The sequence below is a fragment of the Orbicella faveolata genome, unplaced genomic scaffold (genome assembly GCF_042242905.1).
Source record: "Orbicella faveolata isolate gen_17 unplaced genomic scaffold, um_ofav_v1 contig_2, whole genome shotgun sequence".
In the NCBI taxonomy this organism is placed as follows: domain Eukaryota; kingdom Metazoa; phylum Cnidaria; class Anthozoa; order Scleractinia; family Merulinidae; genus Orbicella; species Orbicella faveolata.
This window is the reverse complement of record NW_028301547.1, coordinates 16,250,908-16,275,840: the sequence shown is the minus strand read 5'-3', so window position 1 is coordinate 16,275,840 and position 24,933 is coordinate 16,250,908. Positions and strand designations below refer to the sequence as shown.

Here is a 24,933-nt window from a genome sequence, read left to right as displayed (position 1 = left end):
AATTATTTTTGAAATAGATTAAAATAAAAAATTATATAAACTTCCGCAAAGGCGAGTAATCCAATAAATGAACATCGAAAAGCATCCAGATCTTTTAGTTTTTGATCAGTTAATAAGAATTTAAACTGTTATTATTGAGAGAGAGAAATGAAATTCGAATATAAAAGATAGCCGTAGGCGAGGAGCGGAAGAAAAAACACAGTGTTAAATTAGAAGTGGCATTCCATTAACACTACCACGTCACGAACAATAGCCACATTAAATAATAATGAATTGTTTTTGAGCAAGCAAGTCTCCAGAAAGGCAAAAAGTAGCAGTGAAACAAAAACAAAAATCGCGAAGTGTTAATTAACATGTGCCATGGCCGAAGCTAAGAGAAAGCTGGCTAATGCGAAGAAAAGGCAGGCCGGAAAAACTGACAACTCGGAAGTTTTAGACAGCAGTGGTACGGAAGCAAAAAGGTTAGCCTCCACAGTATACGTCAGCAAATCATATTAGTCTTTATGTTTCCTGATTGTGCGTTAAAATTACTGCTTTACAAGCGCTGATCTGACGGTCCTGTAGGCTGTTTTCAGCGTTGTAAGTGAAGTACGACCTTAGCTGAAAAGTGAAAAATTTAAAAGGATCCGCGACGATTTTATTAAGATTCTTTCACTCAATTAATTTGTTAGGAAAGCTTTTAACGAAGAACTCTCTTAATATCCAAATTAAGATGCATATAACCGAGAAGGGTTGTTTCCGAACACGATTTGACATGTCAGGCGAAGAAGCTTGGAAGTAAAACTGAAAAAAAAAAACCAACTTAAAATCCAGAATATACAGAATTTGCAACATTTTAATTTCATAAGTCAAAGAAATTCCATGGTAGTTATGTTATTTTTTAAGGAAATATACTATTTCTTTGAAAGGTACGTAAACGGAATTCATAAATAAGTAATGAGTTAATTTATGATGATATGCATTGGTAAAACTCAACAATAGAAAGTTTTTTTAATACAATCCTCCGCCAGACCGCAACTGACAACTGACATGTAATGTTACACTGAAGGTGTGCAACAATACCTGATGTTTTGTTCTTTTTAGCACGAAATTTGGTTCTCTTCGGACGCTGGCCGGATTGAGTTTATATACTCTCAAACTCTCCAAGAACTTTTAAGTATGTTTAGTCCTTCTAGATCTAAGATTTGTGTCAGTTTACGTAAATTAGGGGAATGTGCTTCATCACACTTCCGTTAGAGTAGTGCTGATAGTATCAAAACATCATTCAAAATTAAAGAGGGTACGAAATAGGTTTTTTCTTCAGTATTTAGAGATCTTTAATAGTACAGACTTCACCAAGTTAGCATACTGAAATATTGTTCATGAAAACAACGTGAAACGGGAGAAGATTTAACATGATCTGTTTTGCGTCGATCAAGTCGAGCAAACAGAGAGTAAAAAAAGCTTTTTATTTCATGCGCCAAGATATCTCAACTCGATATTGCATTGCAAGTTTTGTCTCCGTTCAAACAGCAAGCTATCAATATATTTTCACATCGTTCTTTGATCTAATTCAAATTTCGGTCGAGTTTACTTATCGATCAAAAAGCGTCGCGGTTGCCATGGAGATGCCAAACGCTGGCACCTGCACATTTACATAGCCAAAAGACGCATCGTAATAATTTACTCTTGTCATTTAGCAGTCTTCGTGAAAGGGTCAGTTTTGACAAGAAGTAATTCACTCGTGTCTCATCTTAGACCAAAGTGGGCTACTCTCAAGTGTGTTTTTTGCACTGATGAAGACTAAAACCGCATGAAGCTCCCGTGGCATGGCAAATCCTCCTTGGAACAAAGGACCCGTTCAGTCGACTTCAACGTCGATTTCTTATGCACGGAAAAGGTATTTGTTTATGTGGCTTTTTGTGTAGGTACTAATACCGTTCGCGCGCACTTCTTCTGTTTTATTCTTTCTTTGTTTACCGCGAACGAAGTCTGCATCAGTAAAAGAAACAGTGAACTTATAAACAGTTTCAGTTTTTGCTGGCCTTCAGCGGCCTAAGGCCGGAATGATCTCGAATTAAGATATTATTCAATTTGGCGGGGAAGGATTTTAACTGAATAATATCTTTCATTGAATGTAAGTAAAGGAAACCCATAAAATTAAATTGGTAATGTTGACTTAGGTGAAATGAAAAATATCCCTTCTTGATAAATTGAGATGAGAAAACATTATTTTTATCGAAGTTTAATCCTTAAAATAGATTTCCTAACTTTCTGCTGTATAATTTGCGTGAATTTTGTCAAATCGGATTAAAATTCACCACACACCGATTTCAGATGTTTCATAGTAAACGTTTTTCTAATTCCTCTCCAAAGAAAACTTGGAAAAACATCGTTGAAAAAAATACCGCACGTATCAAATTTTCGATTGTAGCTGATTTCATTATTCCCGAAATAGCTTGATCTTCAACGGAGCAACAGAACCTTGAAGCGAATCAAAGAGGTGATAAAACACGCCAAAAGAATTGGATTTTTTTTAGCAAAAACACTCTACCTATTAAATCTTAGACGTAAACTGTCTCAGACAATGTCAGAAAGTCTTCATTAAAGACACGGATGATGGCTTCCTTGACTGACCGGTAATTCAGTGCAACTTTAATGAGTAAGTTTTTAAATTTTGTAGACACTGCCTTGTATCTCACTAATGGCATGGGTATAATAATATTTCTAAATGGAAGAAGTTTTGATGAAAGCTTGACGAATTGAAGAAATGCAATCTATTTGTTGATAAATGGAGTCATCGGAATATAATTTTCAAAGCCAAAAGCGGAAGAAGATCCCAGCAAAGTTGAAGAGCGTCCTTCTGATCTCAAATATTAGGTTAGCCGTTAGCCTGTTGACCAATTACGGAAGACCTCTGCATAGAATTGAAGCGACAGAACAATGCAACGCTACAGTGATTGACTGAAGACATTGAAAGGACCGTGAAAGCTGACGACCATATGATATTCAGTGTAATAATTGAATGTAGATATACGTTGCTTTACGTTGTAGTTAAAGGCAAGTAGAAATCACGTTCGCTTGAGATGTATAGAGAAAAATTCCATTTCACCAGATAGACTTCTTCACATTTTCTTTGTGAGAAAAAGACCCAGTTTATTCTTTCAGCTGCTTTTAGAGTACCTTAGATGCGAGAATTTAGAACTCTTTTGAAAATCTTTTCGATTATTCTTTTAAACGAAAAACAAATTATTCCGTTGAGTGTCGATGACAGAGAGATATTGTTAGTAACAATGGCTGATCGGCTATTAGGCAGGTAGTTGAATTCAAGCCACAAAATGTTTAGAGAGAAGCAACGATATATCGCAGGCTGCCTCATCCTGACGGAAACAAAACATATTTTCCTTGTAGAGGATTAACGGCGTTTTCAATTGTTGTAATTAGAAAATTATATAGTTACTGTCATAAACTGGTTGCAGTGTTGGACTGAGGTAAGTGCAAGCTTTCACAATGAATGCTCCAAAACTGAACGAACTGTTTGTTGACGAAATTGTCTCAAAAATTCCATAAATTACAACTAAAATTCCTGAACGAATATTATCCTGGATAATTTCCAGGTACAACTACCGCAGGGAAGCAGTTACGAATCCTCAACGAACATATGAACATTTCTGAGTGACATATAATGCATTCTGCCCGAAATAGAACTTATAAGAGTCATCAATGTTCCGTTACACAGCGGTACGGAGTTGGTGAATGGTTGCCGGATGGGAACTTGAATCGATTTCACAGGGGCGCATGATTTTAATACCTTATTTTAAAAGAAGGATATAAACGTGGGCTTTTAGTCATATAAACTGAGAGCGTTCCAACTATTCTTCTGAAACTAGAGGATTCCGCTGTCATACTCAAACAAAGATTTGGAATTGGCCGCTCCTCGTTGTAATATTCCTGATGTTTTTTACCGTGTCTAAATAAAGTTGTCTCCATAGCACAGCGCTGCCTTAAGAGTTCAGTCCGACGCAAGAGTTCCGTTAAGAAGTATTGTACTGTACACAAAACAAAGCTATTATCGAGAATCTATGCAAGACATACAAAATGAAAGTCGAGTCTTCTGCAATACTATTCTTCACATGATAACCAAAAGACTACATAATGCATGCCAATCAACTGGTATATATTTTACCACAAACTATTAATTAATTAATATAAGTCTCTAAACGCATCGCAGAAATGTTCAATTTTTTCTGAATATTCGAAATAACGGACTAGGCTCAAAAGAAGAGAAGGTGATCAAGTCAAACATTTAAGAAGGGCTTTTTGAGGGACTTTAACGTTAGAGCACAAAGAGCAGGAACCTTGACTGAGACGAAAACTTTTTTTGATATACTATTTTATAAATTCAGGGCTGGAAAAGGCTTAGTTTCGCGGTTTCCTCTAAATCCAGCTGTAGTGTACGCAGAATGCCACTTTTCAACTTCTGATTGGATTTTTTGCAATTGATACAAAGCTTACGTCCAGCAAACGCTCGAGAAAGGAAAACAATGATTAAATGAAAATGCCAATAAAGATGTTTGATAGAAAAGAAAACTAGAAAATGACACTGAGTAGGGGAAAATGAGTGTTAATCTACTGAGAGGCCAAAAACAAAATACTGTTAAAGCTAATTGTACGCCGAGGGATGTATTTACAATGTTTCGCCGACAAAGGGCTTGAAGCTTCAGCTCCTACTGTGACAGCGATTCAGTTGATACAATCTACCCTTACACTGAATTCATAGGCTGAATATTTACCAGTAGAAGTGTTTTCAACCGACGTACCTTTTTTTAAATTTCTGGCTGGTTATGTTTCGTTTAAACTTCATAAGAGTTCACTGAAGATCTTATTTCAAAAATCGAAGGAAGATTTCACACATTTAGGGCTTCACAAACGAGGAGCCACCGTATGGCTATGTCGTGGATAGCACTTTATTATTATTCATCAGTAATAACAAAAAAAAATAGCAGACTTATACTCAGTTATACAGCGCCTCAATCTTAGATTACAAAGATCAACCTAGATTAAATAAACTAATTACACGAGGAAAACAAAAAACACTAACAAGAAGGTAAAAGAATATGTAAAATGGAATCAAAAAACTAACTACTGACTAATATAAACCGCCATCAAAGATGTTTTTGAAAAGATAAGTTCTTTTAAGTTTGACTTAAAAAGAAGTAACCGTATTTGAGGAAGGCTTTTCCACAGTTTCGGGGCACAGACAGAAAAAGCTCGATCCACGTATGTCTTTCCGTTAGTCTTGGGAGTTTATAAAAGAGTTCAGTACAATTTTAGTGCAGTGAAAGCCCGTTACTACGGTCACTAACGGGCCATGACTAAAATTTGACCGTATTAACGGGGTCACGGCCCTATTAACGAGGTAGGGTCAAATCTCTCGACTGGTCTAAACTGAGTGACATTAACGAATACATATCATCAAAATTGCACTTCTAAACAATTGTTTTTTTTAACAAACATCGGAATGAAGGTAGATACGTACAATATTAACAGGGAAAAGATGAACATAATTGGCTTGAGTGGCCGCACTAACGGGGTAAAATTATAAACGTTTATACAGGTTGGGATTTCAGAATGTGGCCGTTTCTGTATTAACGGGGTAGCCGGTTGGGCTTTCTTATAAGAAAATGTGTGGGCATTTCGCCGGGACAGAAAAAAAGGGGCCGTAATAACGAGGTGACTGCAAGGCGGGCTCCACTGTAGAAAAAAAAAAAACGTTCGGAAACATATTTTTTGTCTTGATAAAAATACCGCGAGTTTGTGGCGAGAAAATTATTTGCTGAAGGTGGAGAAATATTAAAAAAAGTCACTTCAAGAAGACGTCTAGATTATCCTCAAACAGCCTTTAATACTCCCATGAATCCTCGCCGAAATCTGTTCGGCTCGTTCATGGAACCTATGCCTCTAACTTTTAAGTGCTAGATCATGCAGCTCATAAGCTATTTCAAATTTCAAATTTGGCTAATAACTTTGGGTTAGACTCAAGTTGCCTCGCCCTCCACCCCCCCCCCCCCCCACTACCTTCCCCCCTTCCCCCACCCCTAACGTAGGTTTGGGGTTGGCCAAACCAAGAGACCAAAAAAATTTGTTCTGACGCTGTAGGAAATTTACTCCACGTGGCATTGTTTTTCGAATATCTCAAAAGATCTTGTTATTCGTACAAACCATCATGAATTTTGAACTACTAATTATGTCGGACATGAATAAGTTATGTGAAATTCAACTCTGCTGGCAGGTGCAACCATCTGTTTACGAAAAGGAAAGTTGCAAAGAGGCACACATGTGATAAAATTATAAACTACGAATGGATGATCGTGATCTTTAAATTCTTTGAATAAACGCGTTAGTAAAACGCTATATTTTACTAAGTGTTTTAGAGTTCAAGTTAGTTCAAGATTTTTTACCGCCAAACAAATCATGGTATCGAGGGCAACCGACGATAGGAGCCAATCAGAAAAGGCGTTTTATTGCAAACAAACATGGCTGCGGGTTGGTCGTGTCATCATACTGAAGGGCTTTTAGGCCACTTTACACCGTAAATGTTACAGTTATGCCTTACAAAGAGTCACGAAAAGTCATTTAACCACAGAGTTACGATGGATATGAGGTATCTTTTATTTTCTTGGAGTTATTTACTCGAAATTTCACACATAAACGCACCGATCGAGTTTGGTAGTATCAAATTGAGCTTAAGCTTGTGCTTGTAAGTTAATTTGCAATTGAAAGTCACTTTCATTAGAAAGCTTTTAATGGTTTTCATTTTTACGGCCAGCTTCAACGGAAAATAAAGTTAATTTACGTTACTTTTTAGCTATGTAATTATATAACCTGGGTTTTTAACTTGTGCTCTTGCTAAGAGGTACTGGTTAAATTTAATTTTATAAGTCTCATAAAGTTCTATTTATATATCCGATTAACTTGGACTTAATCAAGCTTACGGTGAAAACTTTTAAATGTAAGCTTAAACTTAATTAAAACTGAAGCCCCCTTTTTGGTGAAAATCTACAAGCTTAATATATCCCTGAGTCTTTTCTGACCTACTTCTGGCAAGTATTTAAATTTTATATTCTACCTCAAAGTAAATTTAAATTGACCCCATCATCTAAGTCCCTTCACCCCTCGCAGGTGTTTATCGATTTGATAACTTTTCCTTCCTCAGGGTAAGGTATTTGCCATAACAGGTCAGTCTGGGGCTGGGGCATTGTCAAAAGAAATTTTATCTTTCAGTTTTTAAAATACATACATACATCTTTTGTTGTTTGCTTTTTAATTTCCTGATGCGATAAACCTTGTTGGAGTCCTGGACTTTTCAACTGAACTTTAGTCCCACTCTCATCCCCACATGTACAAAAAATTTGCAAATGTTGTTTCCTTGTGCAAGCCAAGCATGGCGGAAAGGAGTCCCTCAATGGAGCAAATAATCCACGTTACGACCTACTTTAGGGGTGGCAAATGGTCCTTCAAAAACCTTGGTTCTTGCAAAATTTTTCTCAATTTCACAGGTCTCACAGTCTTGTTTTTTAAGCAGTTATGTACATCTCCGATTTGGAATTTTTTTGCAAAGCTGTCTCAGAGTCTCTATATTTTGCTAAAGAAAGTCTGGAGGTCCTAATTTGTTTGTTTGTCTTAGTTTATAAATGATGTCTGAATGTTTGAGAGTCTCAATGTCTGGCACTCACATTTAAAATACTTTGAAATCTTGGTCTCATAATTTAAAAATTCAAAATATCTCAGGCTTGCAAAAAAAAGATAGTCTCACCTTCTTGCCAAGTCTCACATTTTATTTTACCTTTCAATCAGGAGATAGAAATTATCATTACGATATATGACGACCTGAAAGACATGAGGTGAACTGAAGCAACGCCTTGAGAAATAGATTCATGTGATGTTACTAGGCAATAAAACTGTATCAAACCTTGATTGGTCATTCAGTTTGGATGCAAGCATTGTCGAGTGCTTCTGTTTTATTCAAATTGTTTATTTTATGTCACAGGCGATATGTTATGGGTCATGTTGATTAAAATGTGCATTATGATGTACCATGGAATGAGTTTTGTGCAGTATATATTCTCAGAGACAAATTGATACCTAGAAATCATTAATTGTTTTCTAGTATAACCATGTATACACTAACAATGACACTTGACTGTATTCTTACATCTCCTCCATGACAAAATCAAATAGAGTTGATATTTGACTAAAGTATGTAGAAACAATGGAACTTAAGAAGTGTTTGATTGCGTTACCATTTTTTGTTAGACCTTCACTGCTTTTGCCTACTGAATATCCATGAATGGGACAAACTATGAGACACCATACATAAAAAAGTTTTATACTTACAGGTATTTGGTGTTTTCTGCGGGACAAGAAGCACTAGTTTAGTCTCGCACCTATAAAGAAATCACATGTTGAGACCAAACCTTTTATCAATGTGTTTTCACAGGGCAACTGGAGGTCCACATAGTCATTCCTTACCAGCTATAACAGATTCCACGGAGAAGGCAGTCCGGCGAAACAGTCCAGCTCACGAAGGACCACGCCTGCGACAACTTGAGGGACGTGTGAATGTGAGTGAACAGTCAAACAAAGCATTATTAGAAGAACTCGTTCGATTACAAGGGGAATTGAAAGGGAGTATACGTCGCAATGAAGACACTTTGAGAGAGGAGAGAGAAGAGAGACTTATACTATCCGAAAAGATTCGTGCCGCCAATAATTTGTACACACAAATGATGATGAGAATGGCACGTGCTGAAGAAAAAATTGAGTCAGAACACAACACCGTTGGAACCCTTGTCAATCACACAAAGCAAGTGGAGCAAGCTCTAATGGGCAACCAACAGCAGTTGCTGAGTCGAAGAGAACAGATTCATGTGCATGTTGAACGAGTGAAGGATGACGTCGAGGACATGAGAGAAAGCCAAGAACAACTGCAGAAAAATATGAGGGCTCTGACAGATGATGTGAGAACAATGAAGAGTAAACATGAGGTGCAGACTGTTCAGTTTGGTACTTTGGTTCAAGAAATCAGACAAAGAATAAAAAAGATTGAGGGTGATACAAACACTGCTGTAAGTACAGTAGTATTACTCTTTTGTAGATTGAAATAGATTCAGTAAGAAGCCTTTTGCAGTCTGTGGACTCATTAATATGATGACCACTGGGCCATGAAATATCACTGGGGTTTTATTAGCCGAGCGGGTGGTTGTATTAACCATTGACTCCCATGCCGCCCGTAACCGCCCATGGCAACCCTTGGCTTCTGTTCCACTTCTGACATCATCGCCTTTGACCAAAATTGGCATCATCTATACTGAACTTCTGCAGGAGGAAAAGATCTTTCCAATGATACCCAGATCAGAGTGGTTGGCTCAATGGAGCCTGAAATATACCCAAAAATGCTCAGAGATAGCGTGGGCTCCTTTCCAGAACAGCAGCTGGTAATCGAGCCCAGAACTTGAATGGTTTTGTTTTTTTCTAGAAAGTAGCAAAGAACAAAATGAAATCTTGATCTCATACCAAATGTAGTTTATTGGTAGGACTAGCTTATAGGTTGATATTATGACAAATTATCAAAAAGTGTCATAAAAGTCTTTGAAGAAACAGAATGCAGAATGCTTGACTAGTTTGACTGTAAATAGTGAAATATTGTATCTTTTTTAACTGTACTCCCTTTTTCAGATGTCGTCATTAGTGAAACACCGTGATGATCAAAGCACAAATGAAGCAAATACACTTCAGTTCAAGAATATTATGGAAGCCAGGTAGAGTTCAAAATTTAGAAATACAAAGAAATCATATTTGAAGTCTGTGTGAGCATCATGACAGTTGGCCATCAGCTAACAGACTGTTCACCAGTGCCGGCAGTTTTCTCTGTTAACTGTTCTTTATTAATTGAGCCTCTTGTTAAATAGCATATCTTGAATAAAACATATTCATAGTTTGATGATTCCATTGTGCAGGTTAGCTGATATGAAAGAGGTTACAGGAGAACTCAGGAGGCGAATAGAAGCTGAAGAACATGAAAGAAGAACTGCTAACCAGCAGAACCAGCTCAGGTGGGTAAAGGGAGAAGCTTTTCATAACTTGTCAATTTTTTTGTAGAATCAGTTTTCCAGTGGGGCATTGGTAGTACAATCATCAACATGAGCCACAAAAATATGACGTTTCTCACAGGGTAGTTATATCATTAACAACATAACGTTAAATTATGTCTATCATAGCATTATGCTACTGATAGGGATACTTATTAGAAATTATAGGGGCGCTTATTAAGTAAAGCACGTTCCAATTGGGGCCTTTATTAGCAAGGATAGTACTAAGTCAAATCATTATGGTGAGGCAGATTCCACTATACAGGGTACCTTCTTCATCAGGGCACTGAAAAGTCAGGGATGTGCTATAATTACTCAGTGATATTATAAATGAATTTCATTTTTATTTTAGTCTAGAACAGCTAAAAGCAATGGTACAAGAAAGTAACCACCAGAGAGAACAAGAATTATATGCGCACTCCATGAATTCTAAGGAGAAAGAAGACCTCCTTGAAAATGAGAGAACTATGATTGCTAGTAAACTAGCAGAACTTTCAGAAGAGCAAAGCAAAAAGATGTTACAGAAAGAGATACGCCTCAGAGAAGATGCTCAGGCAAAGTTTGTCTTGTTAGAAAAGGTAAGTAAAACATTCTTTTGTCCAATACCTATGGGAAGAAAGCAGTTACTTCAGTTTCAAATGTTTGAAAGAAAAGGTGAAGAACCACCTTTACTGGGTACTTGTTAAAGTGCCACTGAAACGAAATTTTCGTCTGTGAGATTTTTGCTTAGTAATAAAGTTTCAACCTTACTTGGAAACACTGCAGACTTTTTTTTCGCATACGGTAAGCAAAAACTGCTTTTTCAGCCGTTGGAAGTTGGCTGGTTAAACCCAAAATTGGCGGCCATCTTGGCACGGCCAAAACAGCCTAGTGACGTCACTGGCTGTATTACTCTCATGCCGCGCTAAAAATTTAGAGTGATTATGGGAGAAGAGAATACTGTTCGAAGCCCTCCAAAAAACATCTTAAGGACATCTCAGAGCTGTAAAGCAGATAATTAACAGTAGCCTTACAAGGCTGCTGCCTAATGGGCGCCCGGTCGCCTGAGGCGCCTAAGTTACGAGTGTGGGCGACTAAAGTTTCCTCCTTAAAAATTTCCTTAGGCAACAGCCTTGCCTTAGACATGAAGAGGTGGAGAGTCGATCCTGGGGCTTTCCAGTCTATTTAATTGGATATTTGCAGGATATTTTATGTAAGCAAGCAAACGAGTGGGAGTTCTTAGATCGCAAAATGATCGGAACTCTTGGTGAAATGGCCACCACTCAAATAAACAATATCTACACTCATAAAGTAAAAAAGACATGAAAACAAGAGAAAGCGGCTTTTGAAAATATTATCTGGACTGCTGCTGCACGAATCGCAGCAACATTGCTTCGAGTTTCGAGTCGCTTCACTTCGAGGAAACCAGACGCTTTGTGAGTTTCACTGCGGACGAGATTGTGCTACAGTGACCTTTAGTCCAGTTGTATCTGCTACATCCTACAAGTTATCAAAACAGCAACAATTTAAGAAACCCTCTTTTTTTATATGAGGGAGCGAATTTAAACTATAAAGGTAAACTAAGCTGCCATTACCCTACAGGTATGTTTTAAAGAAATGAGAGAAAGTGTGACAATGACGGCGGCAAAAGGTGATATATGCAAATTGGTTCATATTCTGTTTAATAAACCTTCGAAAGGAGTGTAAACTAGTGACATTTTAATGAATTGCTTTGAATTTGGATACTATTAAATGAAGATCATAGACATAAGTATGTGCTAAAGAACTCAAAGTAATCCATCGACCGTGAAATATTGCAATTGGGAGATACGTGCCAAAGAGAAGCGAAATTCCCGCTTTGTTTACACTGATACGTATGCGGTGATAAAGCAAACCCTGCTGCGGATCACAATTTTCAAAGATACATTTTGTCTACCACAAGAACTCTCACTTATTAGTATCATAAAAAGATGCCCTCTGTGTGCAAAGAAGTACTCGACTCAAAGCTTGTGGACCCTTAATAACTTCGTGACTGTGCGGATGGCTGATGCGCTTACGGCTTTTACTGCAGTAAAGTTGCCGAGGATATATTCGAACCTTGTGTAATAGACCTTAGATAAACGTGAGAATCCAAATTTCAGAACCAGGCTGAAAACAGACGACGAAATATCGTGTTTAGGCTTTAGGACGTGATATAAAAGTTGCCACACTCGTCTTCGAAATCTCCAATCGAGTACTCAAGATGTTCGAAAAGTAACTGAGCTGTTCTAATCTGTAGCATTTATTTTGGTGAATCTACACTCTTTGGCGCCTTCCAACGTTCATGATATGTATTTCCTGTCAAGACTGGACAGAAATTACAAGGTAGAAAACTAGCAGGTATCGACAATATGAAGAATAAACTTGAATAAATCAGGTGAAAACAAGAGAGAATCTATAGCGCTTCTTGCGTGAATACAACCAGTGACGTCACAAGGTCCTTAAACTCAGTTCCAGAGCCCGGACACAGTTTTGCTCCAAAAAGTCGATTTCAGCAGCTAAAAAAAGCACTTTCCATTAGGATTTGACAGAAATAAAGTTCACCATTATTTTAAGCACGTTTGAAACTACAAATAGGGATAATAAAAGAGAGTACTAAAATTTCATTTCAGTGGCACTTTAAACCTGCTGATGCCACAAAGATTCCCTTGAACATTGGAATAAAACAATACATGTGTTAAGAGGTCCATCACACCTATTCAAGGAGAGTAGTAAAAAAAAAAGAATGCAAGTAAGCCTTTCTCTGCCCTAGTGAAATAAATTTGTAAGTGATGTGTGACTACTAGTCATGTGTCATGCCCTTTGTTTTGCTTGAGACCTACATAAAACATGAAAGCTGGAGAGCAAGGGAGGGAAAAAGGAAGGGGTGAAGGAATGAAGGAAGGTAAAAAAAGAATTAAGGGAGAAAGATAGCAGAAACTAGGGAAGAATGAATTCATCAATATAAGATGGGAAATTCTCAATGCTTATATTTTCTTTCACTAAAAAAAGAAATTACGAGAGGAACAAGCCGCTAGACTGGCATTTGAGAAATCACAACGAGAGGAAATGGAGAGACGCTGGCAGTCACTCAAAGCTTATATTGATGAAGAGTCCAAGGGTGTCAGACAGTCTGAAAAGGTATCAAATGAGCAGATCTTAATTCTTCATTATAATTGTCAATTTGTTTTCTCCCTTATTCTTTCTGAGGACCAGACCTTGGGTCACTTACTGTATTTAATTAGTCTGTGTGGCTAATGTATGTCTCAAGGAAGTTCTCCAGCTTACAGATTTCCTTATTAGTTATTAAACAATTCAACTGTTTATTCAGGTGGCACAGGCAAGGACTGACCAGAGTCTTGTACGTCTTAACGAATCCATATCATTATTAGAGAGGCAGATGGAAGAAGGAAGAAAGGCAATTGAACAGGTGCTACATGCTGAAATCACATCAAGGTATATAAATCACACCTGTAGTGTGTGTTTGACATTATAAAAGAATGCAATGTTTAAATTGAGAGGTTTGGTTCACTTATGGTTAGTCCATTGGATTCTGGATTGACTGGTTCGGCTGAGCCCTACAATGCAATATTGAGAGAATAAAGGTTCATCCAGAATGTAAATGAATAGATGTGACAAGATAAAAATGAATGATTAGCAACACCAAAAGTAAAATAAATAAGCACCTTGAAAGGGAGTTGAGGTTAGCACTATATGAAAACTCCCTTGAAATAATTACAAACACAAATGAACAGACAGAGAATTTACACTAATATAATAATAAGAGAGTAACGATTGTATACAGGCATACCCTGGGGAGGATCATTGTGTTGTGACAAAACACTTCACTCTCACTGTGCCTCTCTCTCCCCAGATGTATAGAAGGGGCATACTGACCAGTTAAATGCTGGGGGACAGCCCTACAGTGAACTAGAATCCCATCTAGGGGGGAGAAAAAATGCTCCTTGTCTCCTCATTCTATGGAAAATGGAGAAAATTTCTAGCCAGACTGGGCCAGTAAGCCTGAACACAGACTTTACCTGATCATATACTGATACCATTCTTTGCAAATCCAACAAGACATTTGAAAAGGGAAAACAGTATTTAGTTATGTGTCCTGACTTACCTGGCAATACATTACAGCTTTTTGCTTAATGTAGTGTGACTTTCTTTACTATTTGCAGACAGTCACAAAGTGAAAAGCTATCCACTAGATGCAACCAGCTCCAGGAGAAACTGAACATGGCCATCAGCACATTACAGCAAGCCTTGGGAGGAATTAACTCACAAGTGTCAGAGAGTGTGGCTAAGGTTTGTAATGTGTTCTTGGACAAGATGGTTTTTCTCTCACAAAGCCTCCATCAACCAATTTTTATAATGGGTATGTCAGGATTGTTGGGGCAGCCCTGATGAAATTCTTGAAATATGACAAGTGTTACCAGCAAGGGAAGTTGAAGTTCCAGAAGTTGCTTGTTCTTTGACCTATGTGAGATTTTATTGACCATAACATGATTTATAAAAATTAGTTCTGAGTCTTTTTGAATCACTTATAACTATAATAGTATTACTATTGTATTTCATCATAGGCATACATGTTGTAGTTTAAAAATAATTTTGGTTCAAAGTGATTTCAAACTACCTTTATTTGCATTTTTTCTTTTTCCTACATTACTGAAAGCAAAGCAATATACAGATCAAACTAGTGTACAATCATACTGACAGTACCTAAAATTCACTTTGGACTACAGCTCATACAAAGGGCTCTGTAGCTATACATTCTGCACGTGTTACGTGCCTACTATGCTATTTAGTGAAGTCTCTTTATTGTTGCCCAGGCAAAAGAAGAGCTGATGTCATTAATGGACAAGAACAACAACTCAGGGGTCAGAGGATTAGCAGACATGGATACAAGATTGAACAAGCTAAGCAAAAGAATAGCTGAGATGGAAGAAGCCATTAGCAAACTTGAAAGGGTAAAGTCTGTTACATTCAGTTATTGCCTGAGGGGCTTTGTAAGTTTACAGGAAATCTTAGACAAAAGAAAAGAATGCTTGCCTGTGATTGTGAGGTTTTCCTTGACAATGTTGGACAGTAACAGTCCTTTGCTTTTTTTATGAGTCACCACATTGCATTTCACAATGAATATTAACTAAATTTTCACTTAAATTACAATGTTACATGTTTATTAAATTGTTATAATGATGTCACTCAAAATGTTAATCATTCAAATTGAATATATTAAATAACAACATGTGAATAAATAGATAAATAAATTAATAAAACAATAAATAAAATATGAAATCAATTATTAATAAAATCTATTGCTCTTACAGTTATTAATAAATTTATTGTTCAATCAATTTCACATGCATATCCTCACTAGTAAACAATATTATGATGCTATAAATAAAATGTTTTGAAACTAATTTGATAATTATTTTCTATAACATTCAATATAAGCAATAAAATGGACAATAATGTTTTTTCTTCTGTTATGAATAGTAAAGTGAACAATATATATTTTTAATGTTCTTTTCAGTGATACCCTTAACCTATCGTTTAAAACTGAAAACATTTTAGTAATTAAATTGAAAAGGTAGCTACCCTTAAATCCATTCCAGGTTAAGATTCCTGTTTTATAAAATTACCATTTAATAAAGATTTACCTTAATGTTAAAAGACTTGACTAATTTTGTTTCTATTTGTATTAAATGTGATATATAGATCAAGAATATGGTTCCTCTGGAAGAGGTAAAATGTGGTCTCCTAATCTATCACCTTAAAACCACACTTAATATAAAGTATTGACTTCCGCTTGAAAAAAGTAATTTAGTCTCAATAATCAGACTATAAATTATTATAATTATTATCATATTATTATTAGTGATTATTGTTATATTATAACTATTATGTACAAGACAACCATAACAGGTCGTGAAGTCACATCACATTTTTAAAGTATAGCTAAAATTAACATATACCAGGAATATCACTGTAAATTATATGTAAAATTGCTTTAAGATACATTACTAGTAAATTGTGACATGGACATATTATCAAATACCTCTCTGTGTTGGAGGAATAGATAAATATGGTAAACTGTTCTACTGTATAAACAGTTCAGGCTCCGGTCACTCAACTGATGCTGTGTTTTCTGGCAATAACGTTTTCGTTTTTTTACTGTCCGAGTCCTGGGTCTAAATGGCAATACTGAGAGGTAAATTGTGCTGGAAAAGCTTCCTGTCCAAGAGGAGTAACAATACCTGTGCTTCTAGACTACATGACTTTGTACAGTTGAGCCTCTGACAACAGACATCTACTGAGTAACGGTTCCAGGCACAAACACACTGCATTTTTAACCTCCCATAAGTGGTCACTTCTCTTAAGCAGACACGTTTTGTAGTCGCGAGGATGTCTGTTTATGGGAGGTTTGACTGCAGTCTCGATGCTATTAAAACAGGATAATTCTGACGAGCAGTGCTGAAGCACCACCAAATTAATATCCGAGCTTGTAACTGAAAGATGAACAAAAGTGAGTTTGTTATGAAGAAATTTCTCACATTCACTATTTCTCTACAGCATGGAAAATCTGACCAAGAAGAAAGAGACAGGAGCTTGGGGCAGGTGGCTAACTGGCGTCAGGATACAGACCAACAGTTTAGAGAAGTCCAAGCCAAGTTGAGGCCCCTCCCAGATGAGGTGTGTTGAAGTGATAGTAAATAGCCACTTTTTCCCAGTGCCCCGAAAATATTTTTGTGCCACTGAACAGACCTGAAGTGAAAAATTCCCTTGGTCTTGTTTTTGTTTTGCACCAATTCTCCTTTGCGGTCACTGTTTCCAAAATATGTCTCTACACATTTGTGCATGAGGCCCACTATTTGGGCACTTGCACAAAGCTTCTGTTGAGTAAGAGACAACACAACTCATGACAGTAAAGGAGACTACAATTTTATTGATTCTTTTGCAGCTAATTTACAATACAAAAACACTGTAGGTTGACATTGATCCAACTTGTCTTTTTTTTTCTTTTTCTAGATTACTCATCTACAGAACCAACTTGCTGCACTCAAGGCTGACCTTGAAGATAAGGAGGAAGCGGAGAAGAGAAAGGAAGCAGAGTAAGATGACAACAATGATGAATGAATACTGCCCTTCACGATATTGATACTTAATCCATCAAATAATTCCGCTTGCACGCAATTTGTCTAAACGTGTCACATGACTGAACATGTCCCAGCTAAAACTGGAGAATATCCAAGTGATATTCCCCAATTTTCAAAAAGTCGTGTGTTGCAAAAACATCGAAGGATAATAAACAAAATAGCCCCAATTTGACTTTAAAAATATGCTCAGATATTTGTCCGTGGACATTATCGAAATTTCCTTGAGCTTTGCTCTTGGAAAACTGTTCGCTTCTTGGAACAGGTAATGTCTGCAGACAAACACCTGAGCATATTTTCATGCCAAATGGTGGCTATTTTTTAAGGTCTTGATACACCACCAACGCCAAGTTCTCCTAATTATTACTGATAGAAATGTGTGGAAAACAGGAGAATTAAAATTCTCCTTAAAGTAGTTCAGGCTTGAAGCTTTAATGGTCAGGGGCCTTTGTCTAACATTTATAGACTTTTGATCAAGATGTAAAATTTAGAGGGAGTATTTCATATTTCTCACTTTCTCTTAATAATCTAGGGGGAAAATTACGACCTGCTTGTAATCAGCTGTAAATTACAATAATCACACTTTAAAATCATTCTTTGCAATTACTTGAGACAGCTGTTTTGTAAGTAGAACCTTGGCAAAATTGCATTTTGTTTGAGGCAAGACAAGCGTTTTCCATTTTCTAATTTTGATATTTCTTGTTCAGACGACAACCCACTCCACCTGCGAAGGAACCTGAACCAGAACCTGAACCAGAACCAGAACCAGAGGCAGACGAGCAGGAAGACAATGAAGACCTGCGAAACAAGTTGCAGAAGCTAGAGGAGGAAATGCAGCAGGTAAATCATTACAGTGTCTCATTATCACCATCATCATTATCATCTAGTCCTCTTTGTCCCATGAGGGGCATATAGGTCGTCCACTATTGCCTTCCACTTCCGTCGGTCTTGAGTTGCTCTTTTGGCTCTGCACCAACTAATGTTTGTCTCTATCAGGTCTTTCTAGATGCTTCTGCGCCACGTGATTCTAGGTCTAGTACGTTTCCGTGTGCCTTGCGGGTTCCAATCCATCACGTGGCGCGCTATGTTCCTCTCACCATGTCTTGGTGTCTCCTTACAGTTAAAGGCGCTAAACAATCGTTGCCTCTTCATATAAAGTCGGTGATCACGACGTGATTTGGTTTAGAGTCAATCTGCTTACAAAGCAGCTTATCTCAGATTTGTTCCTCAATTTGTAGAGATGCGTTGTTAAATAGGTCTCCTAGAATGCAAGCTGTTAAAGTCCATGGGGCAATTTACTGAACTTTCCCCGCAATCCAAGCCAGTTTGAATTGAAGAGACGAGCTATGAGTACAAAATGAAATCCTCTTTTATCCAGTTATTCTTTGGATACTGAAATAGTTTTTTGTTTTTGTTGACCTTCAAGCTTTGTCTTATTTTATTGCAGACCTCTTCTCAAGTAGCCAAACTAGAAAACACAGTGGAAACACTACGAACAGTTTTGACACAAAAAATACAATCAGAGGCCCAAACGGTATGTTTAGTCACTGGCTATGTGGATGATCTTGAAAGTGTGTTATTCAAAGAAGTGTTGAATGTTTCAATAATTTTAGAAAACACGATTAGATTTTCCGGCATTTTCGAAGTTCTCTTCAGTTTTTATATCGCAAAACCAAGAAGTATTGTTAACATTTGGTGAAGATTAGTCGGAGAGCCGAAAACTTTCCGACCTCTGTGGCCAATCACAAGCATCACGAGAACTCAGGAAGTCGTCACGTCGGCTTGTCGCCAATTGCCTGTGTTATGTTACTTACCAATACCTCTGCCAGGCACCACGTTCTCAGTCAGTCACTGTCTGGATTTCAACCGTACTACAGACTGGTAACCCGCGGCGTGCGCGGGAAAAGTACCTTCAGCTTTTTCGCCTCATTGGCCGAAAACATGTATCTTCTCTGTGATTGGTTAGGACGTGCTGCACGAGTTTCAGCTTTGACGCAGTCACTCTTAAACTTAGCAAAACCAAAGTGATGCAGGTTGAGACATCATTGGATAATAGCTAGCCCTATATAGCTGCTTAAGAGGATAGCAATGCGTATTCCGTTAAATATGATTACATGATTAAACAGTCACCTAATCCCGGTTGTTCAAAAACACGATTAAGCTTATGCAACATTTGTGTGATTTTGATTTAAGTATTGCTACATTTCAGTAAGTTTGCGTTTATAGTTATAGTGGCTGAGTTTTGGTTCTGATTAATGTCATACTCCACAAAACGTTGTGGTGAAAACACCTTTATTAAAGGGAGATTACAAGCTCGATCGACTTTTAATTCTGGATTAGCGCTTATAGACTTTCGAAAGACAGAGCCTTGGAGGTTAGTTTTAGTTTGGTTTAGTTCAATCTACTTGCTTTTGACTTTTTAAGTTTCACTACATATACTGATACTTGTGGAAATTGGAATGGTTAGGGTGGTCTTGAGCTTCATATAATTTGTCTGTTTTACGACAATTGGACAGGGACAAAACTGATATTTGACATATAGCATATTTTTTGTCAATTCCTCCGTCGTTTTTTTGTAGATTTTGCTTAAGAGTTACGTTGGAACACTTGTAATACATTTCTTAGGCAGGATCTTTGACGTGATTTGTCTTGTAGTAACACTGGATACGATACCGGCGACCACCTGTGTGTATTCTCCCTAGGATATTGCCGAGTCTTAGCCAATTAGTTACATCAATATTAGCCTGAGGGGAGGGGTCTTAGGGGCCGGGGCATCATCTTTTCGGCGAAAAAGTGAGGCCATAGTATTAGTGACAATGTGTTGTGTAAAAGAGAAGCCACTTCGCCTATCTGCCTAACTAACGTACGATCTAAGAATTTTTTGTTGTTGGGGCAGATACTCGTTTAATCCGGGTACCACACGTTTATTCCGAGTGGCCAAGTTCTATACACCAGTGCTCTATAACGTAGAATGGCGTAATTTCTTAGCAGTTAGTCTAGATTTGGGCGCCCATGGACCGAAATGTTTTCAGGGCAGAAACTCGTTTAATCTTGGTACCGCACCTTTTTACTCCGTATAGTCAAGTTCTGGATTCGCCAGTGCTCTTTGACGTAGGATGGCAACATTTTTTGGCATTTAGACAGACTACTGAGATTCGCTTCTTTATGTAGTAAGCTCTTTCTATTTTTCGCAGCTGCGACTCTCCTGACGAAAGTACTACAGTAATGCTTGTTATGCAAACGCTTGTGTGTTTACTAACTGACATTTGAACACTCTGCAGCGAGGTGATTCCATTACGGAGCTGAAGGAGCAGTTAGACCAGATCAAATCCAGTATGTCGCTCATTTACTGAACTGAACCTGTTTATTGTTGTGATTTGTGAATTTTCTGCCTTTTTGACGCCATTTCTGCAAATGCTAAACACAATTAAATTATCTCAAACGTCTGAACGGAAAAATGTCGTAAAATTTGATGTTAAAAGATGAATTTTTTAAAGAAATTAAAAATTGTAAAAAAGCGTTCACACGGAATGCTGCTCTTGCTAAACGTTCACACTTGAAAAACGAAGAACCCATTGATTGTTAAAAAGTCTAGGCGGATGTTAAAGCAATTTTTGCGAGTTTAATTAACAATGATCAGCCAACTTAAAAGTTTAACTAGGGAGAGATAATATTCTCCTTAATATATGACCCATCTCAACTACAAGCCTTCTTTTTTTGTTTAGGCTGCAAACTGAGTAAAGTACACAACAGTGCTTAGCCTTTAGGAACATAATAAATTAGTTTGTGGAGATGATCGGTGGAAATGATTTCTAAGCTACTATTTTCGTTTTAAATGTCGCCTTGCTTTCCTCATCTGAATACGGGGTCAACGATAACATGATTTCAGTGACACTGTTGTGTAAAAGAGAAAAAAGATCGCCTATCTGCCTAACTAACGTACAATGTCTTAATTTTTTGGTTTTCAGTTGTGGTGGTGTAAGCAAAAGTTTTTATAAACGTGAAGTGTAATGAATACGAGATCTTTTAAAACATGTGAATATTAAATTGTCAAGTAGCTACAGTATAAAAGGTTCAAAGCATGGTTAATTATGTCTGCGTCGTAAACCGCGTAATAACCTGATGAAGTTGAAAACTTAAGGTAATGGCATTTAAAAAGAACAAAACGTATAAGACTGTTATCTGACGACAATATAAATCTTGCATTTTAATACATATAAATCTTACTCTGGTATATATGTTTCTATGAAATATGGTACAGTTTTTCTTTAGTCCTAACTTGAGGTGATATCTGTTATTGCTATTGCAGTATTTATTTTACATTAGGTCTTGATATTAAAAAAATATATCTTTACATCTAGAGCAGTGTTATGAGGGTTTAAATACACTAAAATTTACCAGATCCCTGAAACAGAATCGAAACTTGTTTTGTTTTCTGTGCCCAATAAGTTAATGATACACAGAATTGTAGAAGTACTCGTTGCTTCAGTTACAGATATCGAACATGCGGTTAGATTTAAATTAAATATCACACGTAAATAGTAAACAGTATGAGCCAGTGATATTACGGAGATTCTGATTTAACTTTCAAGCATCGAAAAATACGTTAACTCTTTACTAACAATGGTTTCCCTTGCAGGAAATAATCTTTTAAAATAAACTTTTGGTAAAAACCCAAACAATTATTTTTAATATAATAATATTTTCAGTCTTGTACCCGTGTTACTCTCATAAGAGCTTGTAAACCTTAACTGTCGAGTTGCAATTGAAATGAAATGAAATGTTAGATTACTACCTCACTGAGAAAGAACAACACTACCATAAACCTTTATTTCATCAATAACACGAGTTTAAACTGCTTGACTCTACTTTCCTAAGGTTGAATTTTGTTAACCCTTAACATTAATTCCTCACTTTGTCAATTGCTATCTTTGTGAAAGGAAAAGGAAGAGGGAGGGGACGGATGAGGGAAAGGAAGCGTTATCAGGAAGGAATTCCTCATCTTCTTTTCTTCTTTCACTCTTCTCTTTCCGGTTTCCCCCAGTCTCTTTACCAGCCGTTAATTAGGTCGTCACCACTCCCGAGAGGCATTGTTTGACGACCTAATAAATGTCGTGAATGAGACTGCCTTCCTTCTTTCTGATTTTGTTTGGTGTCCTTTGAAGCTGTCACGCAACTTGTAGGTTGTGTGACACAAGCAAGGGATACCACTGGTTCTTGAAAACATTTGAAGCAGTCAAGCTACAGAGTTGTGCATGTTTTCACGATCTCTTTCCTTTTTTCTCCTTAGCGGAATGACCAACACGAACTTGTTGAGCAGGATATCACCAAAGTGATCCGGTTTTACGTGCAAGGCCATCGTCGCGCGTTCGTCAAGTACAAACACTGGAGCGTTTCTCAAGCTCAAAACGTGGAGGGAATCGGAACGATGCGCTTCGCTCTGCTGGAAATCAACCGGTGGGGAATCTACCAGGTGGTTAAAATGCACGCCATCAAACAAGCATGGTACCGCCTCCTAGAGAAGAAGGAAGAACGGGAAAAAGGCGTTGAAGAGGGTACTTCGGCTCCTTCGCGACCATCTGAGAGTAAAGGGACCAGTAAGAAGACTGAAGACAGCGAGGATGACGATGATGATGATGACGATGACGATGATGACAACGATGATGATGACGATGATGACGACGATGATGACGATGACGACGACGACGATGATGATGATGACGACGACGACGACGATGATGATGATGACGATGAATCGAGGCCGACGACGAAACGTGGCGCTAAAAACAAGAAAGGCCAGAATAATAAAGGGAGGAGGGGCAAAAAATAGTGGTATGGATAGTAGAAAAGAATGCTGGAGAAAATAACCTAATAGTTAATTTATTACTGGAACTGAGATTTGTACATTTCATTACCAGACGTGTTTACCTCTGTACCTTTTTACCATGGAACGAATAGTTTTATGAAAAGCGCAAACAGCTGGTCATTAATCTGGCCAGCCATAGTCTGAGTGACTTGGAAAGCAGGAGGCTGCAGTGTAGGTCTATTTTGGGCGAGTGAGCGCTGAATATTCCATCCATTGTTGGCTCCGTTGTCTTGTTTTCAAAAACCAAAACCGGTTTACTGACGACCGGACTTCAACGGTCCAGCAGAATATTCAAAGCCTCTCACAGACTTCATAACATGAGTTATTTTTAGACGAAATTATAAGGTTTACGTAATATATGAGCGCTTTTGTTGCCTCATAGAATGAAACAATTAAAGAAGAAGCTCACTTAGTGAGCATGTACAATAATAATACTCTTAGTTCTCACTAGCTGGGCTGGACCTTTGCTGGTTGTTTCTTGGCCGATTTTTACTGCCTCGGAACTATTCATGTCGTCAATATATTTATACTACCAAAAATAAGATAGAATCCGTTGGAGGTTTTCCATATGACTTGTAAAAGTAATTTAAACCAAAGTTTAGTTACACCTGATCAATCACAGCAAACGTAGACAACAGGATAAGTCAATTAGAAACCGCAGTGAAAACCTGTAACTGGCGCCAAGCGCGGAAACCTTGCGTAAGGAAAGCGCGGGAAAACGTGCGTAAGCCAAGTCATGATTGGTTTCGATTGTACTCATGATTGGCTGCAAAACAATCGTTGGCAATGATAAGTCAGAGTTCGTTTTGCTCGTTTCTCGAAAAATAATTGAGAAAAGCTCCACTCGATTCCAGGAAATTGATGTTACCCATTTCATATCCATTCTACGATTAAGCACTCATACAAGTATAACGATTTTTTTGGCCCAGGTGTGAAGGGTATGTTTTGTTGAGTGAGTTCGATCGACTGTCAAAGTGAACAGAGTTTTGCTATCGTTGCCTTACTGTAAATAGGTGTATTAAATAACTTGTTTGACTTGTACGCTTGTTTTAAGTACGTTTCTACCTTTGTTTCTACCTATGATCATACTCTTTCGAGTGACTAGACGAGTGTTCGGTACTGTAATCTCACTTTCCCTTTTGGCGAAACAAAATTGTGGACTCGAAGCATTGCGCACAGGGTAAAGTTCTGTTGACGGTTAGCATGTAGACTAGCCTTCCCCCTCCCCCCCTTTCCCTCCCCCACCAAAAAAGCGTTTTCTAACGATACCAGGTCGTGTGAAATAGAATGCCCTGAACTGTTGAAGTGTCATTGCAGGCTAAAAATAACACAAATTCACTGAGTCCTTTTAGGAAAGTGAAGAAGTCGCCCTTCAACGCTTTTCTGGCTCTTAAAAACATCCTTGAGCGCGAGAACCCCTGATAGATCCTTGTTGGGTTGCCTTTACTTCACCGAGCCTTGGCTAATTTCGTTCCTGTAGCTATTCTAGGGCGACACAAGACGGGGCCATTTACAACAGTTTCTTTCAGTGGCGTATTAGGAACGTGGAGCGGCCTGGTCCCCGAGGGGAGGTGGGGGGTTCACTCTCCTACCCAGTCTCCACCTTCTAACTTTTTGGGAAATACTAGTACTTTTGGTAGCTCGAGGGAAGGTGCCTATTGGAGAAGAGGCCCGTATCATCTGCGATGAAGCGCTTTTTTTATTTTCTTGACATTGAAAGCATCGGAAACACGCCTCTGATTCGAGTAACACAGGAGGTCTACGGGGACCGGTTGTCAGA

General features: G+C 37.8%; 1 protein-coding gene across 7 annotated transcripts; it reads left to right on the top strand.

Moving 5' to 3' along the window:
* Window positions 1-265: 265 nt before the first annotated feature.
* Window positions 266-24,194, top strand: LOC110049618 (uncharacterized). Of its 7 annotated transcripts, XM_020755425.2 has the most exons (16): window positions 266-461; window positions 8,480-9,107; window positions 9,718-9,800; window positions 9,999-10,094; window positions 10,483-10,708; window positions 13,140-13,268; window positions 13,459-13,583; window positions 14,312-14,438; window positions 14,963-15,100; window positions 15,852-15,878; window positions 16,707-16,826; window positions 17,163-17,245; window positions 17,995-18,127; window positions 18,735-18,821; window positions 20,569-20,620; window positions 22,578-22,714. In XM_020755425.2, the coding sequence occupies exons 1-16, from the start codon at window positions 361-363 to the stop codon at window positions 22,583-22,585; spliced, it is 2,163 nt and encodes a 720-aa protein (XP_020611084.2). In that variant the 5' UTR covers window positions 266-360; the 3' UTR covers window positions 22,586-22,714. The 7 variants fall into 7 exon arrangements, with proteins under 7 accessions (XP_020611084.2, XP_020611080.2, XP_020611081.2 ...); XM_020755421.2 differs by lacking the exon at window positions 20,569-20,620 and having other exon boundaries at window positions 22,578-24,194; XM_089289903.1 differs by lacking the exons at window positions 266-461; window positions 20,569-20,620 and adding an exon at window positions 1,027-1,156 and having other exon boundaries at window positions 22,578-24,194.
* The last annotated feature ends 739 nt before the right edge of the window (window positions 24,195-24,933 follow it).

Excerpts from the sequence above, each read along its gene's own strand:
- LOC110049618 (XM_020755421.2), top strand. The coding sequence starts at position 361 with ATGGCCGAAGCTAAGAGAAAGCTGGCTAATGCGAAGAAAAGGCAGGCC. Across the intron at positions 13,269-13,458 it reads GTGTCAGACAGTCTGAAAAG|GTGGCACAGGCAAGGACTGA; the intron begins GTATCAAATGAG and ends CTGTTTATTCAG. Across the intron at positions 13,584-14,311 it reads CATGCTGAAATCACATCAAG|ACAGTCACAAAGTGAAAAGC; the intron begins GTATATAAATCA and ends TACTATTTGCAG.